Raw genomic sequence first — 27,657 nt, 5'->3', positions numbered from 1 at the left:
GCTTAGTGTATTTGTTCATCTTTACAAGGCTGTTTGCTCACTTATTTTCTCGAGCTATCCTCTGAGGTGTTGTCAGAACAGATGGAGTTATACTAAAACTCAATCAAAACAGGTGGACCAAAGTTTCTCATTAGGTAAAGTCTGAAATCAGTAGATGGCACAATATTATTTTAAGGGGAATCTAATCAAATGGGCTCAATATATTTGAATGCTACCCTTCGGTATTTCGATTTAAAAAAAAAACACTCACCCAAAATGTATGTCTTCCCTTTTTTTTCAGTTTTATCCTTCTTTTTGTAGGCGGTCTATCTCATAAAATCGGCACCAAAAACACAGTTTGTGGTTGTATGATGACAAAATGTGCAACACTTCAAGGGGCATGAAGACTTTGGAAAGGCACTGCTAAATAAATGCCTGATTGATGTGAGTCAAGTGCTTTGCAGGTTACTGATCTTTTTTAATTATTATCTGGAACCAGGTTTTGAGTTTTGCATTCAGAGCTGAATGCAAAACTCCTAAAAAATCAACTTAAAAAGTTGAATAGTCATTAAAGACCAGAGCATCAATTATAAGAGCAGAAAACATTTTCAGTTTTTGTGATCTTGTTGACTCACTGCAGCGATTTGTCTTTGAATAGTCACATCCCCGATCTGAAAAAAATATACTTAAAAATATAAATAAAAAAGCAAAGCAAGAACTAAAAGTTTTGGATGAGTCCCAGTAGTCTTTTTTCAACATCCCTCTCCATGTTTGGAAAACTTAAATTAGTGTTAGACTTTAACATAACATAAATAAATAGGAATAAATATGTCCTTAAGAAGTTATCCAAAATCTGTGGGATTTACTCCAGTATGAGGTCCCACACACACACACACAAGCACACACTCGTACTCAGATATACTCCTAAGATTCAGCACTCCAAGGCACGGCAACCAGGTGTAAGAGTGTTGGGGAGGAGAAGGGGTGCTACTCAGTCTTTTCTGACTTCCCCTCCTTGTTCTGGGATTCAGCTGTTTTCCGGAGCTGTGTCTTTTCTGAGCTGCTGTTGATTTGTTGTTCGTTAGGTCCACTCGTTTTCCCGCTCGAGTTTTTGTCTAAGTAGTTGAGCATCTCACTCAGGACCGTCTGGAAGGTGCTGAGAGCTGCACAGACCGCTGGTGTACCGAAGCCATGAGTGATCAGGCTGTGGAGGTAGGAGACACAAATATATGATCATGAGGGTTGGCAGAGTTTATGCTGATTTAGGACTCTCACAGCTAACCTGCTGCAGATACTCTCAAAACTTCAGTAAACATTCCTCATATCCTCTCATCATAGATCTTTTATTGTCCACAGAATGTCTTTGATTTCAGTTCTTTAAAAGTTCACAGAGAGACCAAACAGTCTCCTATAAAGGCTTGTGAAATCTGAAAAACACTGACCACATTTGATACATGATTTTTATTAAGTTTTAAGTTGTTGACTATAATTATTAACTGCTTTTGAAACATCCCACTATGATCCTTTCTCTTATATTTACTTTTTTTTAGACAGAAAAATGTATGATTGTTCCCACGAAAGTTAGTTTCCAAGATTTAACTAAAACTCAGAGAGTAACCCGACTCTATCTCTTACTCTTTGCACTCTTACATTTAGTGGTTTTACTATTTTACTGAAAAATCTGACATTCTTTTAAGATGTCATAAATTCTTGCAGGTTTTTCATTGCAAAAGTAAATACATATAAGTTTGTGATGACTGTAATGCAAGAAATCATAAAACACCACATCCTAAACTTTTATGTACAAATATGGCATACATTTTTTTTCTACACAGAGAATTAGGACCATATCTCTACAAATATTTTAACACGCATTCAACTACGCATACAGATACAGTCTGACTTAGTCACTTTCATGGTACATGTGAAACATCAGAGCTAGAAATAACATCGCCTATTGGGCCAGCATATGCTATATGCTGCTATTTTATCCCTTCCTACTTCCACTTTAATCCCACATTAATTAATTTTGTTCTTTTTGCATTGAAATAGTAAAAAAAAGCCAAAAAATAAGCTATTAGGTTAATCTACCTACAGTAAACTACATCAGAAAATAAATTCATTTTTCTTACATTTTGACCTCAGAGCAGGTATAAAATCTCCCCCTGTGTGCTTGAATAGAGTATAAAATAAGTAAATTCAAGTTTGTTAAATTTAGAAAATCTTTGAGATCCTTTATGACACCTAATAAAGTCTGGCAAAACTATAAAAAAATGGCAAAAGGAGCAAAAGGGCCAGCACTTGAAGGATCTCGCCATAAAAATCATTTTTTGCGAGGGCTCTTTTAAACATTCTAGACTTCACAAGGGTCAGAGCTTTAGATTCCATCTGATTATTTATTATTTATAGTGACTGGCAGTAGCAGGCTAGTTAGCATTACTTCAGTTCATTTCAAGTAATGCAGAATTAATTTTTTGCAGAGATTCAAAATATGTTCAAGATCTTGAAGTAACACGGGGAAGTGGAACGTTTAACACAAACCTAAAGGCTCAACTCTCAGCAGTTGCTTCAACCACCATAAAGGGTTGCTTCCAGTCAGTCTACATTCCTCCCTCTTTATTAGTTTACTAAAACTTCTGCGAGTTGTGATGCCATACTTGTGACATTTCTGCTAATTAGGCTGCGTCCTGTCCTCCTGCTGCTTGTGCCAAATATCAAAAATGCACAGCTGCGTCTTTTGGAAACTGGCAAGGAGGTCACTGTCACAACAAGCAAAGCTTCTCGACTGGTAGTTTTTAAATGTAGGGTAACACAAATATGGCTTCTTTCTTTAAGGTTTCTTGTCATTTTCTTAAAGAAAATTGTTACCTGAAGTGTGTGAGGTGTCTCTGGATGTCCAGGTCCAGGATCGGGGTCGGCCTCGAGGAACCCAAAGGAGAACGATCTTGGCTCAGTAAGTCCTGGAACTCCTTACAGATTTGCCTGACAGACAGGAGGGAGGGGGGAGACTGAGGGTTTACCATCTGTCTCCAACACAGCCAGCAAAAATCTAGAGTTGATTGGTTTGCTTCTCCCCGAACCCAACCATCTTTATTACTTTTGATAAGGTCAGTTCCTTTTGAGTGAATAAATAGGATAAAACCTTTCAAATAGAGTCTATTCATAGAGTCTATACTTCATTTGTTAAACAACATATTTAGATGAATTCCACCAGAAAAACCTTAAACAGATTGATCCAGCACTTGAGATCCCAGACAGCATAAGATAATTCTGTTGAGATCCTCAAAAGCACTTCCACAAGTTTTATTTTTGCATTTTTGTAGGGATGTATATTAAAGAGTTTTTTCCTCTTACTTTGTTGCCAGAACCATTTTCTTGCGCGCGTTGGTCTCTTTCGGCTCAGTGTGCTGCCTCGCCAAATGTTCTCCCACCGCCTTGCTGGGAAACTCTGTCTCACAGGTGTAGCCGAAGTCCCTCGCCAGGTGGAGAGCCTCACCTGCAGCGAACAAAGACAGGGGTATAAGCAGTGAGATAAGCGGGAAAAATAATTAAATACTAAAAACCTGATGACTGAAGCAACGGACCTTCCACCAGGGAGGTGAGTAGGGTGACATTAGCAGCTTTTCTTCTTCCTGCTGGCAGGTTGAGGCCTAAGCGATCTAATTTTTCACGAAGACACCGCCCACCGTTCTTGGATTTTGCTCTGCAAATAATTAATAAATTCAATAAAGTGTGACCATTTCAACTGTAGAAAAAAATCCTTCAATTGTTCAATGTAATCACTTAAGGAAATCCAAATGACAGAACTGATTTGATTTATTGCATATAAAGTAATTGAAAGGACGCATCCCTCTGATATACGCTGGGTAACACTGATAATGATGTCTGATTTTCAGTGTATGCTTTAGTTCAGAATAAAAGGGCTGTTAAGTATTTCCATTAACATTGAGGCTGCACTTGTTTATGTCTTTTACTAAATCCTAAATATTAAACTGCTCAAAACTGGACCGGGCAAACCTACATTGACAGAGACTATCCTAAAGGAAATTTGGAGTTTTATTTAGAAATGTTCTGTTTGAAATGATGAAGTTTAGTATTTTCTGTTCCTTTTGGGCATTTAGAACACCTTAAATATTACAGACAGTCCAATACTGGATTGACTTAGAAGGTGCCAATGCAGGGCACCATTGATGCAAGACCCTCTACATGTAACATCTAATACCAATGTCTGCAGCATTATCAATATTAATCCACATAAAGATTAGCATCCACATTTGAGCGTGGGTTTTTCTTTTCCTTTGTTGATGCATGGTCTGGTATCCCTATTCTCTCTGCTCCCTCTCTCCTCTCCTCTCCTCTTTCTCCCCCTTCTCCCTTTCTCTCCAGCTCATCAATAATACAACGCTGGCAACTCCTGCCTTCCTCTGCTTTCTCTGATCCAGGCATGCTTTGGCCTGGTCTCGCCTCCCTCTGGCTCCCTGGGCATGGCGGCGCGTGCAGCCCCGGCCTTCTTGTGGGCGCAGCTATATATCCTCTGTTTTATCTGAGGGCTACAAAGACACTCCGGAGCTCAGCAGCCAGATTTAGGCCAAAAAAATAACAGCTTTTGCTTCCAGAATTTCTATTTTATTACACTCATTTCTTTACTTATATATTTTCACATATTGTATGATGATATGTAGGGTGTAAACTGTTTAATTTGGAGTTTTTGAATATATAAGCCTTTTTATTTCAACTTTACCAATAGTTTAAGCTAGCTTTTCCAGCACATTCACCACAGCACATGACTATAGGTTATTTTCTCTTGTTGTTTATCACCTCGGCTCTATCTGCAACTAGATTTTGTACTGACCTGCGCAAGATGCCGCCCAACAAGGAGGCATTGAGGCACTCTGGCGGAGACAATCTTCTTTTCACTTCAGCAATTGTGACTTTGTACTTGGAGGTGGAGCTGAGCAGCGAGAGTCGACCCGGTACAGAGCAGAAAAGATCTGTGGGATTCACCACGCATGTTCCCCCTGCAAACACACAGAAACACTGTTAGGATGATTTTCTAGGTGAAGAAAAAGAACAACATTTGAACATATATGGGGATTTAAAGTTGACCGTAATCTTCCCACCAATAAAAAAATAAAAATGTTATTACAATAGAGGTTTGGTGAGTTTATTTATTTGGCAGAGCTTTGTTTCTTCCTGCTGCCCCACTACCTTCACCTAAATAATAAAACAGCAGGATTCCTGAAATTCATTGATGTTGTTTGGTTTTGGTGTGCCCACCCAAAGATTATCAGGGACCCCCGATCTGGCCAACCCTTTGACAGCATTCTGGAGGCTCCCCTGCAGCTTTAACGATAACTTCACAAACACAGCCTACTTTATTTCCCCACTGGACGGAATACAATGTGCCTAACATTTGTGTGCTGGTGTATTTTAGAAGATCTGCAGGAGCCTCAAGGAACAATTTTATTATTAAAAGAAATGTGGATGTTTCTTCTGCTCTGTTATTTTACTCAAACAAACACAAAGACATAATACAAACTCTTCTGGATTCATAAAGTACCATCTTATTTACACAGAAGGCAACAATAAATTGTGCAAAGAGCTCATTTTTAAAGTTCTTGTATCTTTTCAGATTGAACTGTGTATGTCCATGGATCAAGCAAACAAAATGCATATTCTATTAGCTTCATTGCACAATAAATGTAATTTTTTTTATCAATAGGATCTATGGGATTTTCCACACGTGGAGACTACTGTGCAATTCTGCTCACATCAGTGTAAACACCTTGTATGAGGTCTTATTTCAAAGAATCCTATAAAACAGAAGGCAGTGTATAGATAATAAGTCTTTAGATATGACAAGATCAGTGAGAAAATCTGTTATCTCATCTCTAGCTAAAGTTTCATTTGTAATTATTTATAAACAATCAGTGCATTGGAAAGTTGGTATGTGGGAAGAAAAGCGAAGTGCTAAAACTTTTTACTGTTTAACAATAGCCCCAAAGCTAGAACATCCTGTCAAGTGAGAGCATGTGCTTATTTAAAATTGGTTGTTTTGGGCCGGAATACTTTCAGTGAATGTCAATAAAAAAAAATAATAATAATCTAGAGTACTGAGAGACCTGCAAACTTGTGGTAAATTGAAATGCACCAACAGCTTAATTAAATATGAAGCCCTTTATATACATTGGTGCAAGATACACACCTTTATTCAAAGACCCTCTTCCTAGCCCTCAAAAATATGTTGTTATTTTATAGTTGTGTGCATAAATTTATGTTTCAGGTTCAGTTCCATAATAATCTATATGTAGGCTCCTTTCTTTCAGGAAGGGCGAAACAAAATATCTTCTTAGACACTTTCCACTGATCTCATTGTGTAGTTTTGACTTCTGAATGTAAGAATAAATGATGCAAAATACCGTTTCTCATTATCAATCACACCCTCATCAGTACTACCTGTTACTAATATATATTCATATACAAATATGAAATATGTAAAAACTTCTCTGCAGCTTAAGTTTTATTAATAAAATTTTTTATCTGATGTACTGTAGGCTATATTCTATTATTGATCCACTTTTTTACATCTCACATCAGGGCGTGTCGCTTTGTCATTCGTTTTGCTGGATGTGATGAAATAAAAAGAAACACTTTCGGCTAAATAGAACTGTGCTGCAGGCTAAGATTGGACAAGATATTTGGTGGTGCGTTAAGGAAAATTTTACAATGACATTTTAATGTGGAAGCATGAATAAAGCTGATTGCACTGATTATGTCTTCAGTGTAATTTGGTATGAATATACTTAAAACAAGATTATGAAATAACCAATTTCATTTTCAAACAACTATAAGAGAATAAATAAATGTATTAATTGAAAACATAAAATCTTACCATAAATGCATCTTTACTTCCTCACAAGCAGTGAAGGAAGGTATTTTCTTTTTACACAAGTAAGATATTTCTTTTCAGTAAGAATTAGAATTTAGGTTATAGTTTTCATTGCAATGGAACAGATTTACAGGCTTTTTTCAGAATGTCTCTTTTTGTCATTAAACTTGAATACAAGGATGTTTTCTGATTTCAATATTACACTATTCAACAACCCAACACTATAAGTAATTATATTTTTGGCAAATCCAATCATGCAACAAAACAACTTCTTACTTTCCCCATGTACATAAGTTTTTGACATGTTACTTGCACATAATCAGATCTATCATTGTTTGCATAGAGCTGCCAGAACAGGGCAGCCATTAGGAAAAATCATATCAAAGTAATGACTTGGGACAGTATTCTCTAGATATATCGACTTTATGCTAAGCTAACTTGAATGTTTTGATTGGTTTTATACTTTGAAGGATACGTATGAGATCAGGTAAGTCATTAAAGTAAAATAATTGCCCAAAATTTAAGTGACATGTTTGGGAATTTTGGACAGTACAGACTATTGCTTTGAGCTGGAAGCATAATCACAATATTTGTTCATTCTGCTGTATGTTTGTTTGCTGGGATTTTACCTTTTACACATATTATGTACTGCACTATTAATTCCTCTTTGCTTTTGCCCATGATTCTATTCTGTTTTCATAGATTAAAGCATAGGAAGTATGATTAAAAAGAAATAAAATAGCGAGTGTATAAATGATTGCATCAATATCACCTGCTTAGAGGTACATTTTTGGAACAGTAATTATGATTTTGCTCTGTTCCTCAAAAGGATTTGATTTGCTTTTAAAATACATTTTTTCAGGACATGTACTCTCATTTGTCATTTCAAAGAAAGAAACAGGTTTTTATGTGCATTCATGATTTATACAATTTGTTAAATACCCTCTAAATTCTGTCCAACATCACCTGAAACATGTTATCCCAAATAATAACCTTCCATTTGATAAATTGTTAAAAAGATGTTATATTTCATGAATATTTGTTTGATGAACTATCATAAACATTTTATATCATTCATCCCTACAATTGCACAATTTATTTATTTTTTCAAAATACCATAAAGTTCAATGTTATTTTTTTTACCTCTGACTGCTGCAAGCAGCTCATGTTTGATGCTGAACAAGACTCTATGTGCCACCTCGGTTAAAACATACAACCGTGGTGATAAACTGCCAAATCACTGCACTGGCAGCCTTGGTTTTGATAAATAGGATCCGGTTAGAATTATTTAAGAATGGATTAAGCACCCTGAATGGAATGAAAACATACTGATAGCTATAATAAAGAGATATTAGTTATAACTGGTTAAGATATGCTATTGTGGAATCAATTAATAAGAAATACGAGCTGATGTAATTGATTTTTTAACATTTGTTGACTTTGTATGTACTTTGTTATGATTGTGTGTTTAGTGTGTGCCTGTAGCCTTGTGACTACATAAATTAACCAATGGCCGGACCTTTGATATTGTTTTGTACATGAAATTGGAAATATAAGTGAAACTAACACTTCTCAGTATCTAAACTCGGTATATTAACATATCTAATCTCCCAGGAAAGGAGCAATGAAAAAAGCCTTGAAGGTATCAGCTTCAACATTTTGATCACTAATATTTGCTAAATGTTAAATAATCAACTTTGTCAATCACGCAAACTTTTGAAGCAGCTAAAAACAAATGATGGGGGAAACAAAGTATAGTTAGCTTCAATTGATTTAAAATATTCTATACTTAATTTTGTATTAGTTACTAGGTTCAGATTGTTCTGAGATTTTATTATATCTAATAAAACAAAGGAAATTCAAATTAAGATAATTACATAAATCTTTCTTTATGTTTACTGATTTTTTTTTTGTAGCTTAATATGCATTTTTAGGTGATCTGTCTTGGGACTACAGATGGAAATTAGCTGATGGCTAAATATTTTTTAACAGCTCTTATGGATGTCCCATTGCAATAACAAACTAAACTGAACCAACTGAATCTTATTTTTCTCCACTGTCAATCTTTTATTCATAGTCAGCAGAAATGTTGTGGATTTTCCTCATTTTCTGGCAACAGGAAGACTGTTTAAAAAGTGTCATCCAGGTTCAGTACCATGGACAGCTACTGTACTTTGCACCTTTCATTCCAGCGCCTGAAGCCCACAGCATAACAGGAACATCACGATGGTGAGAAAACAAAGGCCAGCAGGACTCCAGCTGCACAATTTGTACCTGACTCGACTTTTACTCATCCTGCCAAACATGGACGATTGTAGGTTGGAGAAATCGATAGATAGGACTGCTGTTCGTTAAGGTCTGGCGCCAGTGCTCGTGCATGCGTGCGCGCGAACTAGTATCCAGACTCGCCTGTTGCCTACGTGTGACACGAACCCGCACTAACCTGTCCGTCAGGCACACGCGCTCTGACAGGAGCGCGCGCCTCTGAAAGCCGCGCAGTTCACATCATATTAATTCCCCTAAAAATGTTTTGATTCAAAGTAGTTTGTATTTTATGTTGCCAAGGGCGATCGAAAAGAGCTATTGCCGGTAGTGCAGTCAGTGGAGCGCGCGGGCCCAGAGGCGATAACGGTATTTAAGTAACGGAGAGTAGCCTCGGGCTGCGGCGCGAACGGCGGGCGGGATCACACGCGGAATCAAGCGCCTTTTACGAGTTTGCCACGAAAATTAAAGAAAAAGAGACAAGGGCCAAATGCCATTCTCCTCATATTCTAACAACGATGTTTATAGCTAGAAAAGAAAAAAAAAATGTATTGACAGAAAAAAGAGTATGTGCGTGCGTAACGTAGCGGGGGCGCGCGTCAGACAGATCAGCTTGATCTTTGCGGGCTGCTGTTAGAGCTGAAGTGGAAAAAGGGAAAGCAGTGTGATTAAAAACACAGACGACTCCTCCTAAGTAGGATCCGCATTTCTTGAGTGATTTTCTTTTGAAAAAGGTTATGTGAATATTCATGCCGCCGAAGCCGCAGTCAGAAAGAACAACATTAATATGATCTCGGCTGAATCCGGGGGCCCCGCTCTGCATTAGCATATCAAAGCATGAGCCCGAGGCGAGAGAAGCTATCGATACGGGAGCGGGAGGTAAAGCAAAGATTATTGGTTGTGATGGTTGCAGCGGCTGAGCTCAGGGCCAAATACGGCGCACCATTAACCGAAAGTGATGGCGAAGGGATTCCCGCGTCAATCTGAGAGAAAACCCCCAACACCTAGGCAGGGCAAGGCTGAACAGAAATTAAACCCTAAAGACACCAGCCTTTCTTCTGCTTCTGTATGGAAAATTACACATAGTCACCATGCAGGAAAAAAGAAACACAAGCTAGCTTTGATGGAGCAAAAGGAAGATCCGCAGCATGTTAAGCCCACTCATGAGGAAACAGGATGGCCTGCTATGTGTTTATACAGACTCAAACACCTCCACCCTACAAACCCAGAGGCTACATCTGCACTCTTAAGTCAACGTAACGGCGTCATTGCAGTCTAATAAATAATAAAAAGATGTCTTAAAAAATAGCAATTGATTACGAAAATATTTAACAGCATACATGAATCAAATGTAGAACACACGCAACGAAAAAAAAAAAAACAACTTAACACATTTAAAATAAATCAAATCAAATATTTTAAGAAATCCAATAATTTTCTCCATAATAATAACAGTAATATTACAATATTAAAGCAATAATATATACTAATTTAACCAATTTCCCGTTATTTTAACGCAAATACGTTTTTAATAGCCTACTTCCAAAAGTGACGTTTATATGGAGGAATCAAACACGTTTACTGCTATTAATGTGCTTTTTCTCTATATTTTTTATTTTTTGGCAATAGGGATTCTGAACCGCCTGTTTTGGTCACAGTGTATAAGAAAATATTACTAAACACAAATGCATCAGAGTTGAACAACGCCATTTTGAAATGAAAGGCCTATTAACTATTTTTAAAGGAATCTCACAATGTATAATCAACTGTATTCAAAATCAAAACCACTCTGGCTAATGTAAAACTGATATTCTGCTCTGAAAGAATTAAATGGCTGTACACTTATTACGTTTCTTTCTAAATCATTACCCTCATCATTCAAATAAAAAAGGGACCCTGAGACTAAAACATAAACTACTGTAAAAAAAAACATCTTCCTTTTAACCCTTTATATCCAGTTATATCAGAGACATCACCTGCATTATTAATGCATAATAATATAATAATGATGCCTCAATTGACGCATAAAATAATGAGCTACAATAACATTTAAAACAATATTTGAGTTTCCTTTTGGATTAAAAAAGTATTTCTGAATGGAACTGAAAAGACAAAGCTAGGATAATTGTCTGTCTATCTGTCTGTCTGTCTGTCTGTCTGCGGTTATATATTGTCTTTTGAATTTTTATCTCAAACGTTGTAATTACACATTAACTCGTGACTTTGTTGACATTTTAATTGTCTAAGAGAGTTAGGTGTGCCTGTTCCCCTCCCAAAACCCGTAGGTGTTGAGTGACAGTTCGTTTCGCAGTGGAAGTGGGGAGAAGGCGGGTGTGTGCAAGCGTGTTAGTGTTTAAACAGGCGAAAAAAGCGGTGCCGTTCCTGCTGTAACATGTTGACAGCAGACAAGAGAGGAGTGTTCCGCCTGTTTGTCTATCTGCTCGCTGTCTTGTCTTGTGTCGAGCCGCGATTGTTTTCACGGCCTCCGGTGCAACAATACAGAGAGGAAATAAACGGGGGGGGGGGGGGGGGGGGGGGGGGGGGGGCTTACCTCTCCGGATGACGCCCCCTTGGCCGTTCAGTACGAGCCCACACTGAGCCTCCACGGAGCCCTGCAGAGACAAGCACTCATTAGTTTGCTATACTGCAAAGACATGTTTGCTGCAAAGCTAAAATATGTTTGCTGCTAGACGTACAGGTAATCCGATGTGTTAATTCAAGGCTGCAAATCAGCCAAGTGGGAAAATCTTTTTTAACCATAAGAGCAGAAATATTTGTTCGGATTTAATTGGTCAATACAATTCAGGAAAAAATAGCTCTTGCAAAATGCATTTCGCTGTTAAGATCAGCAGACGTGATCCTGTCGTTCTAAGCACATCACGTGTGTTTTTTATTTTTCATGTGAAGTTGACCAGTTTTTGTTTTTATTTTTCTCTGACAATCCCAAAATGAGATTTTTTTTAGTCCATAATCAAAGAAACGTCATTAACCTTACTTTCCCACAACCTTTAGACCTTTTTAACAGTAGCATCACCATTTGAGCTATATACACCCCTGTACATGTTTTGTACGTTTGCACAATATTTGGATTATAGCTTTAATAAAGAATCATTTAGATAAGTTCAAACATTTTTCAGTTTTTCTTACATTTATCTGTATCATGCCATATATATATATATATATATATATATATATATATATATATATATATATATATATATATATATATATATATATATATATATATATATATATATATATATATATATATATATATATCCCCACCACCTTCCTCAATATGACAGCAGAGGAAATAGTATATGTAAGTTTTTCTCAGAATATATCGCGTAATTCTCAAAATCTATCAGTTCAATTATTTTAATGGAAAAAAAACGATGATATAAAATCAAAAAAAAAAAAAAAAAAAAAAGAAGGTTGAAGTTATGAACTAACAGAAAAATTTAGAATAAATATATATATAGGACCAGGCATGACTTTAAATCAAACGTAAAATTGTCTGTACAACTAAATGTGTGATTTCGTGGTCTTTAATTTTAGTAAAAATATTTAGTGCACGCTTTACAAAACTCACTTAGGGCGTCACTGATTTTTTTTTTTTTTTTGTTGAGATCTTGGATTTTTGTCTTCCAGTTTTAAGTGGTTTGGATTGGATTGGATATACCTTTTCTATTTTCCCGGATTTTACAGAAATACATTAAACTTTTGGCCTGGTTAAATAGAAGGCGGCCATTTTGTTAGAAAGTGGACAACACTAAAGAACCTTTTAACAAATCTAAGGTCACAGCAAAAAAAGAATCAGCTCAAGGTTCGCCCAAAAACGAGCCGGTAATTTAAAAGTCTAGGCTACTGCTTACAATAAAGGACAGTGCGACTCATCTGGACTGAGAAATTAGCCGAAGTTGTCTGGAGGTGGTTATAACATCATAATACCTGTTGAAATTAACATGTAAAAACGTAAAAGGGCCTGCATGCACGACGATCTGCTAAGAGCAACACACTTCCGTCCGGATCAGACTCACGTGCTGTCAACAAAGTCATCAAGAAGGTAGAACATGCGATTTTTATTCACAAAACCCTTAATCTCACATGCGAGCCTCGAGGCCTGGCCCAAGCAGAACCCCTCTGATTAAAATAAACTGGGAGGAGAAGGGTAAAAAAAAAGAGAGTTAGAAGGTTAACGGTGCTCCTTTTTAACCAGCCACTGCTTGTTTCTTTTCTTTTTATTCCGGAGCTAAAGTGATTATAAAATCAATATACAAAACGCAGAGGTCTTGCATGAATTAGCTCGTTGACGGGAGAAAGGTGTGGCAGCTGCTTTTGTTCGCCATGAAAAATCTCTTTAAGGCGCTCAAAGATGCGACTGGGCTGCACGAGACCATAGGCGCATCTGTTGGGTTCTTACGACCGCCTCGTGCAAGCTCAGGTTCACAAGCCTTTCCTTTCTTTCCCGCATATAAAAGGTCAAATGTGCGCCCTTTAAAATCCCGAAAACTTATTGTAAAACGCAATCTAAAAATGAAATAAACCCAAATCTCTAAAAAGGGGATAAGACAATAATAGAAATACAAGATTAAATGCACAAAATAATAATTTGGGTTTTGTTAAATAAATAAATAATAAAGATAATAAATTAAATCACACGCACAAATTTAAAACAAACACAAAAATGTAAACAAATAACTGCCATTGAATAGCGTCCACGCGTCATTGTGAGTTTGTTTCCATCTTTTATTTGTAAAACGTAATAAAGTTTTATTTGTAATTTACGTTATTATTTAGATGATATCGTTTCGTTCTTCATCTAGAATATATTTCCTTTTACATATTTTCTGTTATGCATGATCTTTGTGCATTTTTACACATGGAAACAAAAAAAAGTGAGATTTTAACCAGTTATACAAATTTTACTTGTTGATAAAAAGGACTGTTAACGCGACTGAAATGATCTGCAAATGTGTTAAATTGTGTTTAACCAGAGCCGCGTCTTTTAACACCGGCTCAGATGTTGCTAAGTAACAAAGTTGATTGACGTTAAGTCCGTAATTGGATAAACTACGGTGCTTTATGGTGCTCGAGCCGGCTATTGTGTCCCGAAGCTCGATCCGTTAATCCGCCCTTTACCGGAGAATAGAGCAAGCAGCGGCTTTTCTTTGCCCCAGCAGACACACACACGCTCAAGAGCCATGTGAATCCCCCCCCCTTTTTTTTCTCCATCTTGGCCATTTCTTTACATCGAAAGGAATTATGTAAAATATGGGTCACGTGTGTTTCTGGAAGAAATAAAGGGATGATTTCACAATGGGACTGTATAGACTGCCAGTCAATTAACCTTTAGAAACAGGCCTGCCTTTCAGATGCGTCGTGCCGTGTGGACTTGACATTTACTTAGCCCCTTTGTGCGCTCACGTTTTTCTTTGGAAACAAAAGTATCTCAAGATCATATCCAATAATAAATAGTAGAGTTGCAGTCCCTAAGTGGAAATATGGGCCAATAAAGCTTTGTGGGTTTCACAGACTGCAGAAAGATGAAGCAGACAGGCGGACAGACAGACATCTGGCGCTGTTATTCTGTTCAATATTTTGGAATTGCAGTGTGGCTCCTACAATAAGGAGGGGGGGGGTGAATAGTGGGCCAGTGGGGCAGGGATTCTGGGGCACCTTGGTAGCATTTTATCTGCAGTTGCATATCCGTGTTTACTACTTCTGGTCAAAACAATGTAAATCAACGTGAAACAGATTCATTTTAAGGTGCATTGTGATGTTTTCAGTCTGGATTCTGAGGCCGCCAGTAAGTACCTGTAGGTCGTCAGCCGCCGCCGGAGGGAGGCCTAGGCCGGCGGCAGGCAGCAGCCTCTGGTCCGGGTGGTGCATGCCGACGCCGTAGGCTTGAGAGCCATGTGACGTCATCAGCGACAAGTCATGCCGTCGGTAAGCGTCCAGGCAGCCCAGCTCGCGCCGCTGCTGCTCGTCCAAGCACGAGGACTTGAGGGCTGAGCGCGCGTTGTGAAGGTTGATGAAGTCAGCGGGCTCCCCGTGATGGATCTGCTGGTAGTACTGGCCCGAATGCAGTGAGTTTAACCCATAGGCCTCCGGGGCCACGGCCGGGTGGGAGTGCTGGAACTCGTAGTGGAATGACTGGTGGTGCAGGGGCGTGTACTGGTGGTTGGCCGAAAAATAGGGCGAGGCAAACTCCGTCCCCGCCGGCGCCGGGTAGGTGAGCGGCGACGAGGAGGAGTAGGCGACCGAGGAGTTGGCCACCGACTCCAGACAACCGAGCTGCATGAGCCGGTAGCTGTTTGAACCGTCGTGACGTATCTGTAAGATAATAAAGAGACAGGGAAAGATATGAGCAGTGTCATTTAGCATCAGCCGATGTCTTCTCTCTGCCTCCCAAACACACTCCAAAATACAACTCACACACTCTCAAAGCGTTTTTTTCTCTCTCCTCCTCACTTTAAACCACCTGAAGGAGATGTCATTTCAACGCGCCTGGGAGGGGAACGATCGTGTTGCAACAGGAGCAATAGGTAGTTTTTTTTCTCCCTTTGGCATGCCTGTCACTCTGCGAGCAGCATTTAAAAAGGCGTGCTGTTATGTGTTATTATTATTACCAAGCTGCTGGCAAATCCGCTATCCCAGCCCTGCTGCTCTCCATGCAGGAAAGGTAAGGCACAGCGGAGAGAGTTCCACCCTTAAATGTTTTAATCACACACTTTTCTCCACACACAATAAAAATCAAATTTCTGAAATAATCTCACTTTTTATGCTTTTTATTTTTCTTTCCTTCTATTCAATTAACAAAGATGCATTCCTTCTTCAATTGAAACATTTAAACTCAGCTCCCTGCTTTTATTCTATAAATAAAAAAATATAAATGAAAAAAGCATCCTACCTCTGCGTCGTGGACAAGTCCTGGAAAGGTCGCTGACATTGTTCTTTCTCCAAAAAACTGTTATTTATATTTCTTACTTTCCTCTAATGCCCGGTCGATTAATAACAATAATAATCTTAATAACGACAAATAAAAAAAGCGCTTTAAAATCCTCCTTAAAATCGAGAGAGATGAAAAATCCCCCGTTTGCGCGCTCTCGGTTTTGGTAGAAAGCTGGCGGAACGCGAGCGTCTCCCCTCTGCACGGACGGGGCTGGCGCACGGATTTTGTACTTGCAGGGTATTTCTCGGCTGATGTCGTAGGTCCCTTGGTAATATAGAAGTTTTGAAAATTAAGCATCAGCACTGAGGAATGGGAGGACAATAGAAGGAGAAGGAGCATCCCAGGAGACAAGGAATAAATATTGTATCTTCGCCCTAATAAGGAATCGAGAGCTTCTTTCAACCTCCTCGACGCCTTTTTGTGGACATTTTTCCCGTTTTTGACTCGTTTGTGTTTTTACAACATTCGCCACTCATTATGTCGTCCTGATATCGTTTTTAATCGCCGCTGAAAAGTCTTTTTAACCACAAATGTGCGGATTTTCAACAAAACTGTAAGTTTTATTTGTAGAATTTAAAAATATCGTTTATACATTTTACTAAATGTCAGAGCATTTTTCTGCTAGAAACAGTTAATTTTTAGGGAAATCGAATGTATTTTATACTTTTGCATGCAACGGGATTAAGGCATTATTAAAGCCTGAATATTATTTTAGATAAAAAATACTGCTCCCTAGCACGCCTATTATTCATTTGTATATTTTTTATAACAGAAAATACGCATTTATGATAACATTACGCAGATTAATAATACACAAAAATAAACGATAAAAATTAACACGTTTTAAGGTAGTCATTTTTGTGTGGATGGGATTTTTTTTTCTCCTTTTCTACTGTCCCGCCAGTTTTTTTCGGCTATTTTTAACGAAATAATTAATATTTTGATGCATTTTAGAAATTTCTTTTTTTTTCAGTGAATATTTTCCCTGTAATACTGGACTATTTAAACACCATTGTAGCTTATAAGCCAGGCGTGTACATATCTGGATATGTTTATGTTTATTTATTTATTTAATTACATTAATTTTGCTTTAATTTTTCTCATAGTATTTAATTTCATCTTCCATTACTATAACTCACCTGAAAACGCGCCCCAAGGGTCGTCTTGCCCAGCTTAACGGTGACTGGGATACAGATGATGATGTTTTTGTTCACTTTTTAAAAATATCATATGTGTACTTCTTTTCTCGTTTAGAGAATAAGACAAAATCTAATATTAGACAGGTTGTATTCAGGTAATTTCAATAAACGCAGCTAAACACTAGCAGGAGAATATAGAGCCACAAAGGGAACCTGCAGTGAAAATACAGGTTATACGATAAACATACAGAAAACAGCCATTGACTTGCCCTCAGGCCTTCTAGTAAAAGCAATAGAAACACATAAAAAGAGTAAACACGGAAGTTTTCTGGCCTGAGCCTATGGCGAAGAGCAAGTGAAAATAAAGAAAAGGGATAGGAACTAGATGAGGAGAGGAGAGACATTCTACTGTCTGTCAGATTCTCTGCCATTCAAAACCAAGTCAGTCTACACAAGGAGAGAGAGCGAGAGAAAGAGGGAGGGAGGGGCAGAGCATTTTACTCCGAGCAGAGATAAGCCCTAATCAGTCTTGTTTTGGATGTCTCTTTTCCCCCTACTCAGCTGTAACTGCAACCAAAGCGACTCTCTGATATTATTAAAGTGCAGACTGTGACCGCACCGACGCTGGGACGCCGAGATTGACTCTGCGCTTTAATTAAGTAACTATTTTCCTTCCCATCTGTTCATGCATCCGACTTAATCTCAGTCCAGCATCGGTTGCAAAAACAAATAACCGGTCTCACTAATAATAATAATATTAATTATAATATTAATATAACAATAATAATAATAATAAAAACATCTATTGGTAAATATGTTTGCTCTTTATTATGTTAAAATTGCACCATCTTTAACCAAAATTATATAATCCCAGGAGCCAACCCTCACATTGCTAATCTCCCAAAATAAGATTTTCTATTTTACAAAAGCCTCACCTTCTTCATGATGAAAGCTGTTTTATCCACCTTCTTACATGCTATTTTGGAGGGAAAACAAGTAAGCATGCGAGAACCCACAGACTCTAGTGCTTTTAGGTTGTTTGTGTATTTGGGTGAATAGATTTTTAATTCATGTGTAGCAACAGCAAAGTGGAAAACAATTCTCAAGGCCCTTTATATTTTAATATACCGAATCCGATTATTTTGCCTTGAGGCTCGAGCTGAAACCTCCGTAGACCGGTGAAGGCCGACTGTCGCACGCCAGGTAGAAAAAAAAAAGGAAAAGAGGGAGGAAGAGAGTGGAGAGAATGGAAAAGATGAGGAGGAATGAACAGGAAGGCCACAAGGAAAAAAATAAAAAGGTGTAGGGAGAAATAAAGTGTTTATTCAAAATAATTAAATGTGGTTATGTTACAATGCTACAATATGTTATGCAAATGGTCACCACATGTTTTTCATAAGAAATACTTTTTATTTCAAACACGTTTTTAAATTAGTCAAGATGAAATAAGGACTCCAAACGAAATGCTGGGTAAATCCCATCGGCGTCGCCAGACCCCATTTACTGGGGCACGTGCCCCAGTATAAATGAGCTGTGCCCCAGTATAAATCTCATGAATATTTGCAACAGTATTACATTTTTTAATGCATCAATTTAGATAATTCCAACGCGCAGCAAGTGTGTTGTTAACTCCAAATTGAGGATGAATTAGCGCCCCCACGTCAGCGCATGTCACTGCATGAACTGCAGGTAAACTAACACACTGCTCTCAACTGTTTTGGATGGGACACTGTGCGGCCGCGACGCATTTTTAGTTCTGGTAATGTTTCTTACCTGTCAATTTTAATATTTTCCCAGTGAAACCACATGATTTATAGGCTACTAACTGAAAATGACTGCATTGGTTTGTAGATGGATATCAGGAAATTCCTCACACGAAGCAGAGACAGGGAAGCAGTAAAACAAGATGAGAGAGAGGGAGGTAAGGTCCCGTGATGAATTAGTGATTTAAGCTAAGCAGTTACATTAGGGACGTTATAAGCAATATGATGGATATTTACATAATTATAGATTTACGTTTTTTTAATGTTTGCTGTAGAGGATGAGAATGACGGTGCTGGAGTAGGAAAGGGAGGATGAGGCGAGACTGACAGGCAAGGGACAGGTGAGAGACAGGAGATACAGGACCATGAAGGTGATGAGGGAGCAACAACCAGCCTCCACAAATAAGAAGGGGACATTAGTGACTTAGGGGGAAAGCATGATGGTCCTAAACAAGTGAAGTTGTCCCACTATCCCCAGCACAAATTAGGAGTAAAAAAACGTTTGTTTAATTCAAAATGGTTTGAAAGCTTTTTATGATTGAAAAAGAAAGCCTTGTCATCAAGGATATGCAGTGTGTTTTCAACTTGCTTGATAACATCATATTCCCAAGACTAACACAGGTCATCCAGATCTCCCTCACAATCCCAGTCAAAAGCTGTAGTTATGAAAGGTCATTCAGTGTGTTGAGACAACCCAGGTTGAGAAAGCTCCACACTTGGCCAAGGTACTCAATGGGACAAGACAGGCTCCATCATCTTGCTATTTTATCAGTTGAAAAGGAAGAACTTTCTAAGCTGAGTCACAGTCAAGTGATTGACCGCTTTGCAAAAATGAAAAATAGGAGGTACACTTTAATGCTCAAAAAATTAACTCATCCTGAACTTAGTTCAGGATGAGTTAACATTTCCCCTGAACTAAAACTCTGAAACCTAGAAATTAATGATTACTTCAGAATGTGTATAAGGAAACGTTTTATTTTTAAAGTTGGTAATGTCTTATTTTTTATAGCTGCAATGTTGAAAATGTTCATGTTTGTTAAAACAAATATGCTCTTACACTTATTAATATCTCAACTGGTAATTTTGGTTGGAATGTATCAGGGTTGGGCAGTGTGCTTGTCTGTATTTGTGTATGGAAGGAGGGGCATATGCGGTAGGGGGTCAGTGCCCCAGTAAAGCTTTGTGCCTAGCAACGCCCCTGGTAAATCCATCCATCCATCCATCCATCCATCCATCCATCCATCCATCCATCCATCCATCCATCCATCCATCCATCCATCCATCCATCCATCCATCCATCCATCCATCCATCATGGGTCATTAGGCGTCTTTAGGTGATGTATACCCTGAACAGGTTGCCAGTCCATCTGAGATCCTTATAAGTTTTTAACTATTAGGAAAAATATAATGAATGCACCCTGACCATCAAAGTTTGACCACTTCTTCTCATCCAAAGGTTGTGTTTGTTTCTCCTAGCCCTGGGTCCTTCATGTCTGTCGGAAAACAATTTTGGGAGACTACCTTATGAAACTAATGGAGAGAATGCTAAGACTGCAATCAAAACCAAAATTCAAAGTTTAAAATATGCTTTGAGTTATTTCATTTTTTTTCTATATAAATCTGCAATTTGGCTTCACAGTTTTTATGTTTTGCATTTCAAAATAAATGCAATTGCAATCTCATCAATGAATACATATACACAGGTTGGTGCAGCTACAGTCCACCGCCAAACCGAGGAACCAGTTGCACCTAATAGGGCTTTTCGCCGACTAGGGCCCCCGCTTTTACTGGGGGACTGAGAGCGCCGCAGCAGATGCGCACTGATCTCCGGACAGGGGCCAGTCCATCTGGTGCCTGACGAGGCAGGGAAAGGCCCGAAAGCTCGCACTAGCCCAGAGGCGAGAATTTAGATCAGCCCCGAGGTTTTCTGGATAGACGTCAGTAAGCAGAGGAGCATGGGTTAGTGGGTGGGGGTGGGGGCGTCATATTTGAGGGGCAAGACTCAGGAAGTAGGAAAAAGAACTAAAAGATTGGGAAATGTGTGGCACTTGAGTCGTTGCAGGTTAAAGGACTTAGTATTGGGATTTCCCTAGATTATTTAAGCTGATCTAGACGTCACATATTAAAACCTAATAGCATCCTGCCAGTAGGCCACCTTATAATTTGGAAGCAATGCAGTCTTCTTATATATATTTGGGCTATATACATTCACTCGGATCCAAATATGAAAATACCATATGATCGCATGATCAGACCCAAAACATGAAGCCTCTCTATCCTGCTTTTATCATTCCCCAGCATTGTTTATTTTAACTTAAAAAATAACGAGCAATGATAATAATTTAGATTAAAAGAACCCAGTGTTTTTCATTATAAATGTGTCCCCTTTAAAGGGCTTCACTGGACTTAATTGGTTTACTTAAGAATTTCAGTTTGTAAAATGTTTCTTTTCTGACCAACACCTCCCGTCTAACTTCCCCTTAACGAAATTCTTGAAAGACAATCTTGCTCATCCTATTGATGAACCCCTGCCACCTTTTGCTATACTTTTATGACACTATAGCTTTTATCCACATTTTCAGTTGCTAAGACTGAAATTTGCGTTTCTCTATTATCCAGAAATTTGCTTAAGGAGCGATTATAATCTATTTTAGAGTCTAAAATCGATTAACACTTGTTTAAAATGTCACATAAAAAGCTTACAATACAGACCAACAACGCCACGAGTTCAAGATCATACCAGATTGCTTAAAACGGTTTACTACAGAGCCACGACTTATCCATAATAAATCACTACATAGCCTGCAGTCATTTAATCCAGCCTATTACTGCCGTGTAATCCCCTTTATAGGCGAGGCTTAAACACAACTTTCAGCACATTGTATCAGATTCTAACACTTAGAATCAGGATTGAAAGGTTAAATGGATCCATGCTTCCTTTAAAAATGCACAGGGTGCTTGTAGAAACCATAAAACGATTTTATAGTAATGATAATTTAAAAAAATGAAGGAATTACTGTTCCATATTTCTAAATTATTTGAAAATAAGATAGGAAAGGAAAACAAACGAACAACAAACTAAAAAAAAAAAAAAAACGTAATGGACAAAAAAATCCCATTCTGCCTCAGTGTCAGCGCACACGTTGGCCTTGTTTACGAGTCTGCTTGGATTTTAATCAATCCCGGTCAGACACCGGCCTCATATGGCCATCAGCGTCCGTTAAAGTCGGTGCTGCAGCCTCTGCTGCGTCTGCATCTTCTCTCCAGCCCAAATAACGTCTGAAACAATAAAGGCGCAAACCAAAACAAACCGCATGTTTGCACTCCGTCAGCAAAAAGTAATTAAGAAAACTGTGTCTGACCTACATATAGATGCGCCTCGGAAGGAAGCACAGGTTAATATGCTAATATGGATCTGCTAATTGTAGGGATTTAGTGTGTCGTTTTAGCCGAAAGGAGGGGTTGAGGGGGGCGTCACTGTCTTGTTTAAGCCTTCAAGATTTGCAACAAATTAATTTCTTCTCATGCAGTGCGTGAGGTGAGGAGAGCTGAAGAGGCAGGAAACAGGTGTTCTGCAATAAAAGGACAATCAAGGAGAAACGGGCTCAGAAACACTCAATAAATCCAGGGGCGTCCCTATAGTAAGTTTAGTGAGGGATGACCAGTCATGTGGGAGGTCACACCAAAACCCCCCAAAACATTTAAACACCTCAGCTTCTGCCTGATGGGGCCCCTGGTGGAATATTTTGAAGGATAAAAATGACACTGGAAAAAACTGAAATCTAGATAAGTCATTTTTTCTTACAATAAGTGCGTTTGTTCTTGGATTAAGGAGATAAAAGAGACATTTTACCAAAAGAACAAGACAATTTACACTTAAAATAAGAAAACACAATTGCATTGTCTTATTTCAAGTGCATGTAAGCTAAATATCTTATTTTAAGAGTAAAATACTCCTTAATTGGCAAACTATCTCATTTACCTGCTCATATTAATGTTAAATACACTTAATTTAAAAGATTTTTACTTATTTCTAGATCGTTTATCCAGTGTAAGGTTTTGCTTAAAATGTGTCCATAAAAACGACCCTGCACACTGCAAAAATTATCTAGAAATAAGTAAAAATTTCGTATTTACCCTTAATTTTAGTAGGTAAATGGGATGATTTACCAATGGAATGAGTATTTTTACTCTTAAAATAAGATAATTAGATAATATACACTTGTAATAAGACAATGCAATTGCTTTTTCTTATTTTAAATGTAAATTATTTTGTTCCATCATCAACGTGTCTCACTTATGTCCTCAATTGAAGAACAAATGCACTTAAGAAAAAATGACTTATTTAGATTTCCATTTTTTTGCAGTGCAGTGTCTGGCCACAGATTAACTGAGTAGAATGAGCGACTGTTTAGTGATGGCCCTGGAGGTCGCATTGCCTATATGTCTGTGTTATAGTTAGTTTCTGCCCCTAAAGTCAATAAATATGAGGAAAACTCCCGTCATTAACATTATGTCACCGGTACAAGTAATAATATGTTAATAAATAATTGACCTGGATAACTGCTTCCTATTAGTCGCCACTCAGGAAGTTTAGTCGGCTTCAGTGACCCTGCAGAAAGAAGAAAAGCACGCGCTCTTTGGTTACCTGTGACAACAGCCAGCCTCCGAGTATCATTTTCGGTTTGTGTTGCCAATTAGCGTGTTTAATTGTTGCGTCTTTGTTCCCGTATTTACCCCTGAAGTCAATTCAAAGGTTCAATCCAGGCCAGACACGTGTCATCTGTTGCGAATAAACAGAAGAAAAGGCCAATCTGCTCCCAACGGACAGTAATCCTGTGGCTTGTTAATGGTGATGATGATTGGTTTATAAACAAGCCTTGAACGTTTACTGATGACAAATGTGTCTGGACTTTTCTTTTTTAAAGAAACAAGTATGGTAGCGTCTTTTCTTTGTATATGACGTTGATTTATTAAAATTAAATTTTTAAGAAAGTAGCTCATATGTGGAAGGCAACTGTTGGACTGTTAATGAGTGTTCGGTTGGTGGTTTTAGTTGCTTCCAAGCCATCAATTAAAAGGTCTTCTGCGCTGAATGATTAACAGTACTTTTAATAAACGATTACAAGCATCAGCCGTGCAGGACCGAAGCTGTAAAATTGATTTGGAAAACTTAACTCGAGCAGCTGTTGGATTAGTGTGAGCCTGCTGCATGTGCGCGCGTCCGTGCGCGACGATCGAAGTTAATTAAGTTCTCTTTTCAATAGTTTCTGAAGTGCTCCTGAAGATCACACGAAAGCCAAAAGTCTTTGGACTATTTCCCGTGCAGATGGGAGGGGAAAAAAAGCAACACTCACTCGTAAGATTTTCATCACCTCTTATTTCTATTTTATTTTATTTTTTTTGGCGAGACCCGCGTTTCAAACGAGATGTAAAAATCACACAATGCGTTAAACATGTGATGGTCTGTTTATTTAGTTAGACGATTCTCCCATTGTGTCTGTGGGATTTCAAATCTATTCGGATAATTACCCCATTAAAAACAGTATAATGGTGATATTCATGTTCGTTATTGCTTCAGAAGTGGCTCCAGGCTTTACTCTGAATGGGGGCTTCAATGCCAAGAGTTAAATGGGACTTTGAGGGTTGAATTAATTCATAACATTTTGAGGTTTAAACTGAAACCTGACATCTGTAGGATGAATATATCAACTTTTTTAAAGCGCACAATAAAAACAGTCCTGTCTGTATAGTTCCACCCATAATCTGGATGTAAAATTGCCTTTCAGCTGATTTTTGTTTGTAATGTTTCATTATGTAAACTTATACAGGTAAGATGTAGTGGCTATGGTAGTCAGGTGGGAAGCAACAACCCTTTAGTTCTGGTTCACCCATTTATTAAAAGTGTTTTAATGAATCTGTTAACACTGCAGGATGATGATTGTAGTTTTTCATATTCTTTTCCTAATCTAAGGTGGTCCCACGGCAAAAAACAATAAAATAAACCTTATAAACATTGCAGACTTCTTGAACTGCGCTACAGAGAGTCATATTGAAAAATTAATTATCTATTTTATAACCTGGATTTAGAAAAGTTGTTACATGAGGAAAAAAAGAACAGAAAAAGGCTCAGGAAAACTGCACAGAAAATTTCAGTCTTCAGTTCATTCTGCTACCTTAATGCCATTTATTAGAAAGCTGCAGCATATCCAAAATCATATCCCAAACTGCATTCAATTAAAAGATCCTTCATTTTTTTAAAAGAAAGACTTATTTGAAGATCATCTTGTATGAGCAGATGCATAAAGTAAAAAGAAGTCTGGTAAAAAACATGGACATGGAAGCTAAATATTTTCTTCCATCCCCACAGAGACAGAAAACTTGTTACTGCTACTGTTAACTATGGTATTTCTCGATCTACATGTGAAATAAGTTGCTCTTGTTAACTTCAATTATTTGGAAAAACCGAAAAGCTAGAGATTATCCTTTTCTATTGCACTTTAATGATACTCATTTCATCTATGCTGGCCTTGATGTATTACTTTCTTGATTTATATATGTCTGGATATATGTCAAACTTTGGTTCAAAAGGGACTTAAAATGTTTTTGCAATGTTCAATTCATTGGTAGGAAGTATAATTCTTGAACTCCATGTTTCACACCGGCTTATTTCAATAATACTTATCTATATGAACATAACAAAGTAATTGGACTTTGTAAATAATAAATGTTGTATGAATAAATTTTTTCCCCTACATGTTTTGTATCACTTTGGAATGATTAGATGTGATTCAACACTTGGGATAATAATAATGTTTTTCAGCTGTTGCAAAATTGTTTTTGGGTCTTTAAAACATTAAAATGTCCATTTGATTTGATAAAATGTGAGGTCAGAAGTCAAAAGCCAATGCATTAAATTCTTGGACAAATAATGGTTTTAATATTATTGTAGAAATGTAATGAAATTGGACAAGAGAGCACTGATTCTACCTGGTCGCCATGGTTCAAGTGCTCTTTGACTGAGAGGCACACTACTAGAGGGGCATGCTGCTGTCATTTTTACATCAGACAAGAAGGATATTTATACCCTTAATTTCAAGCTTACAGCTAGAGATGATCACTGTTTGATCATTGATCATGATCAAGCTTTGATCAATGTTCTTTGTTTACCTGATTGTCTATATTTTTGCTAAAAATGTTCTGTATTAGATAGAAAAAAGTTCAAACTGGAAGCTTTGGAAAAAAGGAAACTTGTTGACATAATTGGTTTACTGACTCCATTAAGTGCTAACCCTAATCCTAGCATTTGTTGATGTAGATGAAATCTAACCTAAGGTCAGTGGATATGATCATTCCTGGCAGAACCCTGCAGTATGGTACTCTTGGTTTGAACGGTCTACAACCAAGCAATAGAAACCTTGAAGAAAGAAAAAATGAAACAGTTTTATTGTGGATACAATTTGATTTACAATGTACTTTATAAGCAGATTTTACCTTATTTCTCTGTTTTTTTCTCTCTTTTTTCAAATTAGCCATTTAAAACAGAGTGGCCTTAAAGAAAAACAGATTGTTTTGTCTTTATAATGAATATCTTTGCAACATTCTTTCATTTTTGAGATTCAGATAAAAATATCAAGTATTTGTTTTCTTGAATACAACTTGTTTATGACATTTTCTAAAAAAAAACAAAAAACAAAGATTTTATCCTGTCACCTGTGGAGTAACAATATTTTTATTGCACAACATTCCTGTCAGCCATTGATTTTCCATCTTTATTTTGAAAGAGAGTGTTGTTTACAATGTAAAACTATGTTCAATGTACAATTGTACAACCGTACAAAGCATGCTCTTTGGTTATGGATAAAAAGTTTCCTTCCTGGTGTGGAGATTCTTCAGTTTTCATTTCTTACTCTCCTTGTCCCCTCCAGCAGAGTGCGCCACTCAGGCCGTGCAGCCGGAGGAAAGATTAACCTGCAGGTGTCTGTAAAAAAGACAAACATAAACCCCACACTCACACAAGCTTGCTCTCCCACTCCCAGACCCAGTAAGTGTACACTTGACGAGTATGGCTGGGTGGGGATGATGCAGGTTCAATGACTTTGATCGTGTAATTCCTGTGTAATCTCTGTAATCTCTTAAAGCAGATCTGTTTGAATATATATTGTATGAGTGTGAATGTAAAAGAGATGATGTGTGCAGTGTACATTGAATTACCAAGATCAGGCAGAGGGTAAGACTTCTGCAAAAAAGAAATCTTTAAGCATGAAACGATTCTGCCACCCGCTTTTTCAGGATTTTTATTTTTTTTACTCCAGTCCAGACAGAAAAATACAGATTCAATGTTGTATTTTTTTTTACTTTTGTTACAGTGGTTCTGTGTGAAATAAAAGGGCACATTCAGAGTCAAACCTTCTTGCTACAAGTTCTCTTGTTTCATCTGTGGAGAGAATGTCCTCGGGAAGTGGACGAATATTTCAGAACCCGAGACAGATATATGAAATGTTAACAAGGAGTCAAATGAAAGCCTTCAGGCACCATTCTGACTATTTTTCCTGTTGTATTGTTGAGAAAATTTAACCTAAACTGTCTATGTAAGTAGTCAAATTTAATGTATGTCTTATGTCTGATAACCCTATAATAAAGTCTACAATTAAAAGCCGTTTTTAACCA

General features: G+C 37.7%; 1 protein-coding gene and 1 long non-coding RNA gene across 4 annotated transcripts; one reads left to right on the top strand and one right to left on the bottom strand.

The window, feature by feature from the left end:
- Nucleotides 1-277: 277 nt before the first annotated feature.
- On the bottom strand, nucleotides 278-16,557 carry tfap2d (transcription factor AP-2 delta (activating enhancer binding protein 2 delta)). 2 transcript variants are annotated; one of them, XM_038277539.1, is made up of 9 exons: nucleotides 16,044-16,557; nucleotides 14,948-15,466; nucleotides 11,682-11,742; nucleotides 4,832-4,997; nucleotides 3,564-3,682; nucleotides 3,334-3,475; nucleotides 2,848-2,961; nucleotides 333-1,183; nucleotides 278-290 (listed from the first exon to the last, which is right to left on the bottom strand). In XM_038277539.1, exons 1-8 carry the CDS (start codon nucleotides 16,080-16,082, stop codon nucleotides 967-969), a joined length of 1,377 nt encoding a protein of 458 aa, XP_038133467.1. In that variant the 5' UTR covers nucleotides 16,083-16,557; the 3' UTR covers nucleotides 278-290; nucleotides 333-966. The 2 variants fall into 2 exon arrangements, with proteins under 2 accessions (XP_038133467.1, XP_038133466.1); XM_038277538.1 differs by lacking the exon at nucleotides 16,044-16,557 and having other exon boundaries at nucleotides 14,948-15,532.
- Nucleotides 16,257-27,657, top strand: LOC119778357. Of its 2 annotated transcripts, XR_005280049.1 has the most exons (3): nucleotides 16,257-16,638; nucleotides 17,786-17,883; nucleotides 26,916-27,657. It is a non-coding gene; the product is annotated as an uncharacterized LOC119778357 (long non-coding RNA). The 2 variants fall into 2 exon arrangements; XR_005280050.1 differs by lacking the exon at nucleotides 17,786-17,883.

Source organism: Cyprinodon tularosa, unplaced genomic scaffold (genome assembly GCF_016077235.1).
Source record: "Cyprinodon tularosa strain WSP-4 unplaced genomic scaffold, ASM1607723v1 ctg132, whole genome shotgun sequence".
In the NCBI taxonomy this organism is placed as follows: domain Eukaryota; kingdom Metazoa; phylum Chordata; class Actinopteri; order Cyprinodontiformes; family Cyprinodontidae; genus Cyprinodon; species Cyprinodon tularosa.
This window is presented reverse-complemented; position numbering and strand designations above follow the sequence as displayed.

Excerpts from the sequence above, each read along its gene's own strand:
- tfap2d (XM_038277538.1), bottom strand. The coding sequence starts at position 15,517 with ATGCTAAATGACACTGCTCATATCTTTCCCTGTCTCTTTATTATCTTA. Across the intron at positions 11,743-14,947 it reads CGGCGGCTGACGACCTACAG|GGCTCCGTGGAGGCTCAGTG; the intron begins GTACTTACTGGC and ends TTGTCTCTGCAG. Across the intron at positions 3,476-3,563 it reads ACTCACCTCCCTGGTGGAAG|GTGAGGCTCTCCACCTGGCG; the intron begins GTCCGTTGCTTC and ends TGTTCGCTGCAG.